The sequence below is a fragment of the Lissotriton vulgaris genome, chromosome 4_1, assembly GCF_964263255.1.
Source record: "Lissotriton vulgaris chromosome 4_1, aLisVul1.2, whole genome shotgun sequence".
Taxonomy (NCBI): domain Eukaryota; kingdom Metazoa; phylum Chordata; class Amphibia; order Caudata; family Salamandridae; genus Lissotriton; species Lissotriton vulgaris.
The window spans coordinates 1,248,818,930-1,248,832,744 of NC_141691.1; the positions used below are offsets into that span (position 1 = coordinate 1,248,818,930).

General features: G+C 46.3%; 1 protein-coding gene across 1 annotated transcript in view; it reads left to right on the top strand.

Annotated features, from left to right (window-relative positions):
* RTTN (rotatin) overlaps positions 1 to 13,815 on the top strand; it is a 1,129,552-nt gene that overhangs the window by 389,843 nt on the left and 725,894 nt on the right. The window contains exon 22 of the mRNA XM_086965450.1: positions 6,346 to 6,463. Within this exon, the coding sequence (XP_086821576.1) occupies positions 6,346 to 6,463 (118 nt within the window). The remainder of the gene's footprint in view (positions 1 to 6,345; positions 6,464 to 13,815) is intronic.

A 13,815-nucleotide genomic window follows, 5' to 3' on the forward strand; every position in this document is an offset into this window, starting at 1 on the left:
CCCGGCGCCACCCTCGGCTCCGCCGCCGCAGTGGGTGCCGTTCGTTCCACCCTTGCCCCAGTTCCAGGACCATTTTGTTTCTGCCTGGGATCCGCATTGGGACGCGGCGCTGGTCCAGCCCCGGCCGGCGCTGTTCAGGACGCTGTTTCCGACGCCGTTTTTCCCCTCTCCAGCTCGGGCTCTTCCTACAGCGGAGGTGGAGGATGACTGGGAAGGGTCCGAGGACCCTCTTGCCAGGCAGTGTGACTCCGAGCAGGACTGGGTGGACGATCTGGAGGATGCAAGCAACCTTGATGTCTCTTCTGACCCGGGGTTTGCTTCTCCCCTACCTACAATGGAGGAGGGCGCTTCCTACACAATGGTGCTCCGTCGGGCTCCTGAGGTCCTCAACCTCGATCTTCCTACGATGGCCCTCAAAAAACTAACCTCCTCACTGAGGTACTCCAAACGGCATCTACTTCGTTGGAGCCGCTGCTTCCCTTTAATGACGCCCTCACCGAAGTCCTGTTGGGCACTTGGTCGCGGCGGGCCACGGGGGTCCCTGTGGATAAGAATGTCGCCAGGCGTCACCGCCCGGCGCCTGGTAATCCCGCCTTTCTGAGCACTCATCCTATGCCTGAGAGTCTAGTCATCCATGCCTCGACGTCGCAGAGTGCCTTTCCCACGGTTCCGCCGGATAAGGACTCTAAGAAGCTGGAACAGTTCGGTAAGTGGTTGTTCTCTTCGGCCAGCCTGGGGCTGCGGTCGGTGAACACCACCTGCTCATTGGGCCGTTATTCCCATGCGGTGTGGGATACCGTTGCTCAGGTGTTGCCCCAGTGTCCTGAAGAGGTCCAGGCTGTCCTTTCCCAGGCAATTGCTGAGGGTAAGGATGCGGCTAAGTTTACAATTCGGTGTGGTTTGGACACCGCAGACTCATTGGGCATGGCAATTTCTACAACTGTGGCTCTGTGTCGCCACGCCTAGTTGCGTTCTACTGGGTTCTCACCCGATGTCCAGAGCTTGCTCTTGGATATGCCCTTTGATGGCACTCGCCTGTTTGGCAACAAGGCCTACAGTGCCCCAGAGCGTTTTAAGGACTCAAGGGCCACGGCCAAGTCCTTTCTGCAAAGAACCTGGGCACTCCTGGCTTTCGATCCTTTGTGGCCAAGGCAGAGGCACCCAGGCACGTTCCTTCAACAAGCCTGTGCAGAACCAGCCTCAGCGCGGTCACGGCTTCAGTAGGGGCGGGCTAGGGAATCAGCGTGGGTGTCAGTCCACCTCCGCCCGCTGCTTCTACCTCCAAACCTTCCTAATTTGAGCTTTATGGAGCACCCCTCGCCAGTGGGTGGCAGGATCTGCCACCACCTCCCCCACTGGCGCGCTATCTCGTTGGACAAGTGGGTGTTGCAGATCATCTGCAGGGGTTACTCCCTTCCCTTTCAGTCCTCACCTCCAGCCATGCCACCTTGGTGCCACCGCATGTCGGGGGATCACTTGGTACTTCTCCAGCGGGAAGTCACGGTCCTGGGCCAGAAGTAGGGAGTGGTTGTTATTCCCACTACTTTCTGGTCCCCAAGAAGGACAAGGGGGGCCTGCACCCCATCTTGGACCTCGGAAACGTCAATCGATTCCTCCGGAAGAAGACATTTAAAATGCTGACTCTGGCTCAGGTCCTGGCTGTCCTCGACCCTGGAGACTGGATGGTAGCGTTGGACTTGCAGGATGCATATTTTCATATTCCCGTCCTGCGGCCCACCGGCATTACCTGCGGTTCACGGTGGGCCAGGAGCATTTTAAGTTTGCCGTGCTCCCCTTCGGCCTTACCAGTGCCCCTCAGGTGTTCACAAAAGTGATGGCGGTGGTTGCAGCTTATACGCGCAGGTCAGTGGTGTTAGTCTTCCCCTACCTCGGCGACTGTTTGTTGAAGGCGGGCTTGCCCCAGGCAGTCGTCGCCCATCTTCAGACTACGGCCGACCTCCTGCATTTGCTGGGGGTTCTCCATCAACGTGCCGAAGTCACACCTGAGCCCCTCTCAGATGCTTCCTTTCATCAGAGCGGTTCTGGATTCGACGCAGTTTCGGGTTTATCCTCACGAGCAGCGAGTCCGGGATATTCAGGCTATGATTCCGATCTTTAGGCCTCTATCCCGGGTTTCAGTCAGGATGACCCTCCGGCTCCTGGGCCTGATGGCCCCCTGCATCCTGCTAGTGCAACATGCCAGGTGGCATATGCGGGCTCTGCAGTGGGACCTGAAGTTCCAGTGGGCACAGCATCAGGGCAACCTGTCCGATCACGTTCAGATCTCAGAGGGCACCGCACTACACTTGCAGTGGTGGCTCACAAATCGCGATTGGGTTAATGGCAGATCCCTCTACCTTCCCCAAACCGAGCACACAGTGGCGACTGATGCGTCCCTCCTGGGATGGGGATGCCACTTGGGAGAGGCGGAGATCAGAGGCCTCTGGTCTCCGGCGGAGTCCCGGCTCCACATCAATCTCTTGGAGCTTCGGGCGATCCGACTGGCACTGAAGACAATCCTTCCCTCTGTCCGGACAAGTGTAGTGCAGGTGTTCACGGACAACACCACCGCCATGTGGTATTGCAACAAACAGGGCGGGGTGAGGTCGTGGACCCTATATCAGGAGGCTCTGCGCCTCTGGGCCTGGCTGGAACATCAAGGCATTACCTTGGTGGTTCAACACCTGGCAGGTTCTCTGAACGCCAGGGCGGACAAACTCAGCCACCGGTGCTTTATGGATCACGAATGATTCAGAAAAGGGGGTGGTGATGAACAGAGTGTCTGAATTAAGCAGACCACTCTTACCCAGTCTAAAGATCAGGGCTTGATCCATCACCGTTATTTATCTCACTGCACCATCCCAGCTCAGAACCTGGCTATATGCAAATCAGTCTGTCCCTGGCCCAGTGCATCATGGGAACAGGGCAGACTAAACTACCAAGCCAATTCTTCACCAGAAAGGAGACAAGCTACCAGGGACCGGTTTCTGGCATTTCAGCCGTCTTCGGCCCGGCTTGCTTGAATCCTGATGGTGCAGTGAGAAAGGGACTCATGTCTGAGTATACCCTGCCACACCTATAGTGGCCAAAAACGATTCAGAAAAGGGGGTGGTGATGAACAGAGTGTCTGAATTAAGCAGACCACTCTTACCCAGTCTAAAGATCAGGGCTTGATCCATCACCGTTATTTATCTCACTGCACCATCCCAGCTCAGAACCTGGCTATATGCAAATCAGTCTGTCCCTGGCCCAGTGCATCATGGGAACAGGGCAGACTAAACTACCAAGCCAATTCTTCACCAGAAAGGAGACAAGCTACCAGGGACCGGTTTCTGGCATTTCAGCCGTCTTCGGCCCGGCTTGCTTGAATCCTGATGGTGCAGTGAGAAAGGGACTCATGTCTGAGTATACCCTGCCACACCTATAGTGGCCAAAAACGATTCAGAAAAGGGGGTGGTGATGAACAGAGTGTCTGAATTAAGCAGACCACTCTTACCCAGTCTAAAGATCAGGGCTTGATCCATCACCGTTATTTATCTCACTGCACCATCCCAGCTCAGAACCTGGCTATATGCAAATCAGTCTGTCCCTGGCCCAGTGCATCATGGGAACAGGGCAGACTAAACTACCAAGCCAATTCTTCACCAGAAAGGAGACAAGCTACCAGGGACCGGTTTCTGGCATTTCAGCCGTCTTCGGCCCGGCTTGCTTGAATCCTGATGGTGCAGTGAGAAAGGGACTCATGTCTGAGTATACCCTGCCACACCTATAGTGGCCAAAAACGATTCAGAAAAGGGGTGGTGATGAACAGAGTGTCTGAATTAAGCAGACCACTCTTACCCAGTCTAAAGATCAGGGCTTGATCCATCACCGTTATTTTTTAATTTATGGATCACGAATGGCATCTGAACTCGGTCGTGGCGCAAGGTCTCTTTCTGCAGTGAGGAGAACCTTGGTTCGATCTATTCGCCACCGAAGAGAACGCGCAATGTCATCAGTTCCCCGCGTTGGAATTTCCAAGGCGGCACTCGCTCGGCGACGCTTTTCGTTACGAGTGGAGCTACGGTCAGTTGTATACTTTTCTGCCCATACCACTTCTGCCCAGAGTGCTGAAGAAGATCAGGCACGACCGGGCCCAAATCATTCTTGGGGCTCCGGATTGGGCACGAAGATGCTGGTATCCCAAGCTACTCAGCATGGCGATCGATCACCCGATTCGACTGCCTCTTGGGGAGGATCTTCTGTCGCAGAAGCAGGGGACGATCCTCCACCCAAACCTGTCCAGCCTTCACCTCCATGTGTGGAGATTGAGCGATGACAGTTGACAACTTTCAATCTTCCTCCTGAGGTCTGTAATGTCATATCGGCAGCCAGGCGTCCCTCCACAAAGACGGTGTACGCCTGCAGGTGGAACAGATTTGTGGCATGGTGCACAGCTAAGTCTGTGGATCTCCTTTCTGCCCCTCTTTCTGAAGTCCTTCTGTTCCTTCTTTTTTTGGCCCAGCATGGCTCTGCTCTGGGCACTATCAAACGTTATCTTTCGGCCATCTCTGCCTTTCTATGGCTTCCAGATCAGCCTTCTCTTTTTAAGTCTCCGGTTGTTAACCGTTTCCTGAAAGGTGTTACCCACATATTTCCTCCTGTGCCGTTCATTATACCTCAATGGGACTTAAACCTTGTCTTAACATATGTGATGTGTGCTCGCTTCGAGCCCCTTTATAACTTTCCTTTGCGTCTTCTCACTCTCAGGACGGTTTTCCTGGTAGCTATCACCTCTGCCAGAAGAGTGAGTGAGATCCCGGCCCTTTCTTCAAAACCTCCTTTCCTTTCTGTTTATCCGGACAAGGTGGTTCTAAGGACCTGGCCTTCCTTCTTGCCAAAGGTTGTTTCGCCCTTCCACATCGGGCAGACCATCACTTGGCCCACCATCTTTCCGCCTCCGCATCCTTCGAAAGAGGAGGAGAAGCTCTACAGTCTGGACCCAAATGTGCCCTCTCGTTTTATCTGAAACCCACACAGCAGTTCCGGGTGGATGACCAGCTCTTTGTTGGCTATGTGGGAGCCAAAAAAGGTTGGGCCGTGCACAGAAGGACCATCTTCCGACGGGTCGTTCTCTGCATCAAAGCATGTCACTCGTTGGCTAAGAAGGAGCCTCCTGTGGGGCTGCGCGCCCATTCCACCAGGGCAACGGCAGCCACTACTGCCTTGAGATTCGGCGTTCCCTTGCAGGACATTTGTCAGGCAACTATGTGGGGCTTGCTACACACGTTTACCAAGCATTACTGCCTTGACAGTCAAGTCCGGAGAGACGGCTTCTTTGGCCGTTTTGTTTTCCGTGACATTCTGGTGTGATATTGGTTCGCAGACCGACCACCGGGGTTGGTATTGCTGGGGTATCTATTCTAAGGTAAGGAATCTATCACTAACGTGTCTCTTTCAGATGCACAAGTTACTTCTTGTGTAACGCTATATCTGTTAGAGACATTAGTTAGTGATAGATTCCTTACCTCCACACTCATCCTCCCCATTCTGCGAACCGATTACTAGGGTTAAGGACATCCCTTTCAGGGCTCTAGTGTCATGGCACCAGTAGTATGTTTCTTGCATGGCTCTGCGTTCCTTGCTGGAAAGTCATGCACAGAACTGATGTCAATGCGCATGGGGGGCGCCTAAGTAGTCTCTGTGACGTCATCTCAGCGCATACAACGCCAGCGACGGACGCGGAGCCGCAGGACGCCACCTACTGACGTGCAGGGGTACTGCCAAGCAAAACTTTCCGGATCCAGTCTGACGACGGGGGATTCTAAGATAAGGAATCTATCACTAACTAATGTCTCTTACAGATATATTGTTACACAAGTAGTAACTTGTGCGTTTGGTCTTAAAAAAAAAAGGAAACAGGCTATTAAGGTGTCTGTGCTCTGCCATTATAGCCGCTGATACTATTGCATACGTCTTTACTGTGGTACCGTGAGACTCCCACTTTGACAACGGGGAATGATTGAAGTAATTCAATCTATGAAAGATACCAATACTGGATAACTGCTGTTACAGGTAAGTAACTTATATTCTTATGTGCTCTGTATGAAACAAACTGGGCTGAAAAACACTGGCTTCACTTGAGTAGCAAGTTTCCTTACTACCATTGTTATTCATGTTCATAACTGTGAGGTAGTGTAATTTTTAAAGCAGCATTATAAGTCGTCGATATTTATAGTATGTTAATGTCTACAATCCTGATATTTCGTATCTTTTTTTTTATTAAAGGACCTTTGTAGTATCGTATTTTGTGAGACAACTCACCATCACTGACATTTTAATTGTGTGAAATTGCTTTACTTTCAGATAATGGAGTGTATGCTGTTGCCATGCTTGACACTGTTAAGAAAGCTTGTATATGCAGATGCAGCGGTTCGTCTGTCCCTAGCCCAGCAGACCTCGGTTCTTCTCACGTTGTTCAGAGGTAATAAAAGCTTGGACGGAAGATATGACATTTTAAAGTAATTTATAAACAGAGTCTTGTTTGAGATCTATCTCTAGTTACCGTCGATATCAGTTGTGCTATGAAGCACAGACCGCTTTAAATGTTAATTTTGAAGTCCCTAGGTACTTTGTTTCTAAAAGTAGTCCATAATGTGGTATCAATATCCTCTCTTATTCTAAGTGTCGACAAATAACTCTTACCTTTAAGGACATAAGAAATGTATTTACCATTTGAAGGGCATGATGGTTTACTTTGCGTCAGACGGCCCATTTCAGGGCAGGCTTTAACCAACTTTGTCCAAGCCTGTAAGATTCATCCTCCGTCACCTCATTTGAGAAGGCGTGCGGACATTTATTAATGCACCCTTTCTTAGTAGTTTGTGCATTCTGCACTCTTGGTGTTGTGATCTGTTTCCCAAAGCCAGCTGCACCACTCACTCATCTTCTTGGTGTTAAGCTTCATCTGGTGTTTGCTCATCTGCTCTCAGATGCACAGATAAAGGTGGAAACACTGGACAAGATGACTCAATACATTGACTGCACATGCACTTTCAAAATGCTGGAACGTGGAACTGATATTTTTGCCACTCCAACATACTGTTCTAAACTCAGTTGTATGCAGTGGAGGAAAGGGCACCACTTGTTTTCTCTGGGAGAGAAAAGATCTACTGCCTGCTGGTCTAGCCTCTCCAACCTCATTTACGAGGCAGCAGGTCATAAAAAGGCCATGGGCAGGAGTGTCAAATGCCATGCAAAAGTACAACAGTATCAGGTGTGTAATGCTACAAAATGTAGTTCTTCAAGCATGGCAAAAATCTCATTTTTCTGTGTCTGATGGTGCTATTCTGCTTGCTGTTTCTCCAGGATGCAGGACTTCATAGTAAGGCTATTTCTTCTCTATGGCACCTGCTGCACCAGTATTACTTTTAGAGATGTGGGCACTGCTCCTTCTTCAAACGGTGAATTTTTAAGCCTACATGCCAAAAGGGGCAGAGGCTTTTATTCCAACCATTTCCTTGTTCAAAAATGCAGGTCTAAAACTCAATAGATTTTTAACGTAGAATAAAGTATCATTCTGTCTAATCCTTTAACTTGCTTATTCACTCTCAATTCATATCAGCAATGCAACTACGACATTGACCTCTTCATGTAAACTTTATAGCTACCTATGTCCTTATTCCTCTCAAAACAGTTACTTCACGTTTGCAGCAGATAGAGTTAGTTACAAATGCAAGTGACTATTGTTTTGTTTAAACTTCTACTAAGCATACACTATCTTCAGATTGATTTTTTTTCTCGCAGTTGTGCTCCAGAGCAAACATGCTTTCAGAACAAATATAAGAAACATATGATTTGTCAGTGACTGGAGTTTCTTCAGTTGTTGTGAACGTATCTAGGACCCTAATTAAATATTCCAGATTCATGCCCTTATGTGATTATAATAAATGATATCCTTATAAAGGCATTAGAATCATATCCATATTTAGTCATAGCCAATGCAGTCCAAATACGGCAAGGCTACTTCCCTAGACTCCTAGAAAGTTCTTTAAACAAACCAAGCCTCCAGCAGCCCGGGAATTCCCCCTGCTTCTGTTTTGATTTGTCCTAGAACTCCTGAGAGTCCTGAAAGAACTGCCAGTTCTAAGTGACAGTTCTTAGTGACGTCTTCTGTCCAACCTTAAGTCAAACTCTGCACCTTCCAGGTATAAATATACCAGCATTTGCCTTAAACAAACACACAGTGGTTTGGAGCAGAGCGGCTATCTACTTACCGAAAGCCCAGCTGATGCGAGTGCCGAAGGAAGCCGAGCCTCCCATTTGACGCACTGAGAGAGACACTGTCTTTTCTCCTGCCGAGAAATCCAGCTCCAGTGTTTCCAGTCACCCTTGCGGGTTGCTGGGAGATAGAGTCCTGAGAAAGAGATACAAGACCTCCTTCATTCTAAAACCAAGGTACAGAGCTGATTAGATCCTTAGAGAATTCTTGATTCAGATTCTTGCCAAAACTAACTTAACTTAAACAGCAGCTCACTTACTCCTTCCCACGTACTAGGCTTAGGTTAGGTACACCGGGGTAGGCATATTTTAGAAGCACCAGTTGAGTACGTTTAGTCATCTTTTATCATTGTATGTATTGTATATATTTTATCCGTTTTAAGTATCATATGGCTCAGAAACCATATAAATGCTTTTACAGTATTATTTCATAATACTCCTTTTACTGTACGCACTTTACTTTATGACAAGTATTGCAATTGTGGCAATTCACTTCTCTTGCATGAGAAAGAAGACTGCTCAATAAATAACAACTTTTATTGAAAACGCCCCTCTCCCTATTTCTCTGCACTCTGGTGAAACTAAGCATGCACGATTGACTGAGTGAAATAGCTATCTATTGTTTTCACACGACTCTGGAGATATACTCCTTATTCTGGAGGGAGCAAAGTTGTCATGTTTATGCGGTTGTCAGAAGCTAATCCCTTCTTGTCTGTTCAGGAAAGTTAACTCATTCCTGTTCACTCGATAAAGTTTCTAGTGACCTCTGAGCTAGCTGGCATTCATAATTAAGTCTAACATATTCAATAGAGACCTAGTCGACCTCAGTCCTACGTCTAAACTATTGTTTATGTTATTCCAATGCGCAGAGCCTATTGGGAATATAGGAACTACACTACATGGCGCCCAACGTTTGGTAAGGCGATAATCTAACTCAAGATACTAGAGTAACTCAGTCGTGCTTTTCACACATACCCCTTTTTCCCGTAAAAACTCCAATAGACGTCTGGAGTGGGTAAAAGGTTAATATCCGCCAGAACTTAGTAGGAAGAGATTCCTATGTATTAGTTTTGGTTTAGTCAACGTTGAAGGATACAGTGTTCCAAAATATTGTGCACCTAATCTTTGTTTCCTTGAAACTTGCTCTGCAAACTTTCTGTCAGCAAAAATGCCGGAAAGTGACGAAGAAAGAGATGCTTTGGCAGCTCAACTCTTAGCGGATGACACAATCATCCAAAATGAGGACCCGAATGCTATAATCATCCCGGTCAATATAAGAAAAACTATAACTATAAAACGTATAGAAAATGGAGTATCATCAAGAGGTGGTACAGTCATATTTGTGCTAGAGGCCCATGAATATCGGCAGACAGAGGTATTCTATTCCTGGATACATTTTCCAGCAGCACACGCTGTGACACGCGAGTTCCACTACTACAAAAAAGAGGAATCTCCAGAGGAATACGCCCCTTTCGAGGACGTTGAAATTCCACTAACATACCAAGAGCACCTGCTCTGGTTTAATGGCGCCTTAAAACATCAAAATCACATTACCAGGCTCGGTCCACTAGGTAGACCAGGAGCCACATGGCCTGTTCCAGCCAGCTATACAACAGATGCCGACATTGAAAATATGTCAAGCGAAGAACTCTTAGTTAAAATAAAAGAATTAGCAAAAGCATATAGAGATTTAGTTCAATTAACAGTTGACGGTACAACCTACCGACTAAATACACAAATTGAAAATCCTGAAAAGACTTTCATTAAAAATAATCTCAACTCTCAAAAGAAGAAGTGGGAGGGTAATAAACAAACCTCTCCTAGATAAACAGTTTCAGTCCAGAGGAAGGTCTCCTCAACGAAGGGATAGAACTCCAGAAGGAGGAGGCAAGTCTCCCCTAAGGGAGCCCTCTGAAAAAAAGATACAACCTTAGAAATAGGGACAATTTGAGAAAACCTGACAGATATCAAGATATTGATACACGTCCGTCTTGATCTTTTCAGACTTCCTCACAGAAATCGGAAAGAAGAGGACGGTCAGAACATAAAGAAGAGCACGTCAAGTCCAAAGACAAGGAACCTGCTCATCAAAGTAAAAAATTACAATTTCCCAGAAAGAAGGTAGCCAGTATTAAAGTAAAACATGCCGAGAATTCTGAGGACACAACTTAAAAACGGAGAGTGGGCCCAGACAATGCTAGACAGCGCAGCAGAATGAACCATAGCTCGCAAGATCCTGATGAATCTTCTGGAGACAGTGGACACAAATGAATATATTAAAGTGGAAACTGCAGACACCAGAGTTCGCGTGCCCCATAAACTATATGAAATAACATTACGTATAGAGGGAGATAAAACTAGGAAAATAAGAGGTCTCTTTTGGGAGAATCTATCTAAAGGTTATGATATCCTTCTAGCAGAGAAAGACTGGCCACCAGAGTTTGCCAGGGAGTGCCCACATGGCAAAGAAATGATTATGCCTGCCTTTTCAAATCACATTCCAATTCATAAAAAATACACATTTGCTAGAAAATGGGCAGTGGCCCAAGCCCCTGCATTATATAAAAATCATGTAGGATGGGATGAGGATTCTCCTCACCATAAATTCCAGTTAAAAAATCAACCTACTGCACAGAGGCAGTATCCTGTTAAGCAAGAAGCTAAAAAACAAGTCAGAGAAATCAACTTGAATATCAGGGGGTGATTGAAACATGCACCTCACAAATGAACAATCCTTTGTTTCCTGTCTCCAAGCCAGACGATTCATATCGTCTAGTTTTGGACTACAGACACCTAAACTCCTGCTGTAAAACATTTGCAGTACAAAACTCACACAGTGCAGTACTAATGAATAATATAGTTCGCAAAAAATATAAAACGACATTTGATATTTCAAATGGTTTCTTCTGTGAAAACATAGCACCTGAAAGCAGATATTTAACCGCTTTCTCCAGCATGGGGACCCAAAAACAATTTTGTTGTCTCCCACAGGGATACAAGAACAGCCCAGGATTATTTTCAGCCAGGGTAACAGAGTTACTACAGATGTATGATGATGAGGCATTATCTTATGTCGACAACATCTATCTTACAGACGATGACCTGGAGACACAGTTGAAAAGAGTGAACACCATAATACTTGGGTTCGCATCTGAAGGGTACAAATGCAACTTTAAAAAGTCACAAATTGCCCACCACACTGTCCTATTTTTAGGATATGATGTATCAAGTGAAGGCAAAAGCCTAGCACACAACTTCTTAGAAAAGTGTGCAGTACTCCAAGCTCCAAAAACGCTGAAAAACGTACAATCAATTCTAGGTTTCCTGAATTTCGGAAGAACATACATTCTAAATTATGCAGAGAGGGTTAAACCTCTCTATGAACTAATAAAACCTGATTTTAAACCAATTAATTGGACTCAGAAACACACAGAAATTTTACGATCAGTACAAACAGACATGTTAACTAAAACAAAACTGCCAACACGCGCAAACGAACGCAACCTTGTAATCCGAGTCACCCCAGGAAGATGCGGATTCACATACCTGACCTCTAATGAGGGAGAAACGGTACCAATAGCTTACAAATCACACTTGTACACACAAGCTGAAATGAAATTCAGTTCTACTGAAAAAATTCTGACTGCGGTTCAAACTGCTGTAGCAAAAGAAAGAGCCCTAGCCCAAGGGAAGAGCATATATATACTAACAGCAGTATCAGCCCTTGAGGCAGTAACAAGACCGAGCATTCTAAATGCTAAAGCTCTAGATCCAAAATGGATACAATGGGAAAATTCTCTTGCAACAGAAGACGTGAAACACGCATTTGATCAGAAAATGAAAAAACTAGAATATCTGGAATATGAAAATGAATATCCTCTGTCAATCGAAATTCTGCCTCTCGAACATTACACCTGTGTAATCTACACGGACAGATTTGCACAACACTACATTGTGGAAAGACAAAATTACAATGCAGCGTGCGCCATAGTTAAAGGTCTCTGGCGCTTGGGTAAATTAAGACCTATGGTCACTAAAACTGAATCACTCAGAAACTGTACAGCTCAGCGAGCTGAAATAAGATCCATAAAGATGGCGCTTGAAAATGCCAATCGCGAATTCCCCACACTGATACTGTGCGATTTGCATTACTGCGTCGAATCTTACAATAATTCCATGCAGACCTGGATAAAAAACGGTTACAAAGATGAGACAGGTGCCACAATAAAACATAAAAAACTATGGGAACAAGTAGTTCTTTTACAGAAAGAACTACAAAAGACTTACGTGATACATACGCAGAGTCTTCAACGTGATGGCGTTCACTTTGCAGGGAATTCATTGGCTGACAGAGCCACAGCGGCATCTGGTCAACCGGCTTCCGTAGCTACAAAGCGTACGAAAAAACAAATAGACGGTGAAACGCTGCTTGCAGTAAAAGCCTCAATGGAAGGCAATTATGCGGCGTTACCTCTAAACTATCCACTCGGAAATACATACATAATTGATGCGAACTCCATTCTTTTTGCTCAAATCCCTGGAGTGGGGGATAGAGTAATTCCAAACACGAACCGGAGAGTCTTCTTGATTCAAGAAGCACACATGGGATTGGGTCTGAGGCACCAAGAGATCCTGAAATCTCTAATAGAATTACAATCACGATACTGGTTTCCGGGAATGAGCGTGCAAGTTTACAACTTTGCAATGGATTGTCAAGACTGCAATAGAGATCGCAGTTATGAACCGGACCAGATATCTGACTCTAACACAGTAAGACCAGCCTAGACACCTTTATTAGACAGCATTAGACTATCTATACGCAGTCGTCCGACCGGACAAATGCGGTCCCATAAATATTAAGACGAGATTCATTTTGATGTGGCCCCAGCGCTCGGCTGACGCCAGAACTGTTATAAAAGATTTGCGAGTCTTTATCGGCACATACGCAATGGGCATGCTACATTCTGTCCAGGGTCCTATGCTTAGCTCTCGGGCCTACAAGGAGGCCATGGCCAGCATGGGCATTGCATTGTGGTATTCTAGTCCATTCCATCCCGAGGGAAATGCGGTAGTGGAGAGAAAAAAACGTGACATAAAGCAATCTATAACGGCGAGGGTATTAGGTTCGGGTGACGGGTGGGTCAAACAACTAAAAAGTGTCCAACGTAGTCTTAATAATCTGCCAAGAAATTCTCTAGGAGGTATCACTCCGTACAAACTATTGTTTGGTACAAGAATGATCTTTCATGATCTCGATTGTCACACTTCAGTGGTGAAACAAAAAACCTTTGATATCAAAGATCGTTAGGCTGTTTTACAGGACTTAAATGAATCAAGAAGAAGTCTAAGTAACACAAAGCTAAAGCCAACGACCACTGAAGAAAAACCACCTGTCCCAGCATGACCTGTCAGGATTCCAAAGATTGGGGATCTGGTCAGAGAAAAGATTGCGGTGAAGAAGGAATTTTGGCCTTCTTACAGAAAAGCAGTACCTGTCTTAGCTGTCAGCGGAACAAGATCAGTAGTACTACCGCCCCTTGCTGGTAAAAAGTAGAA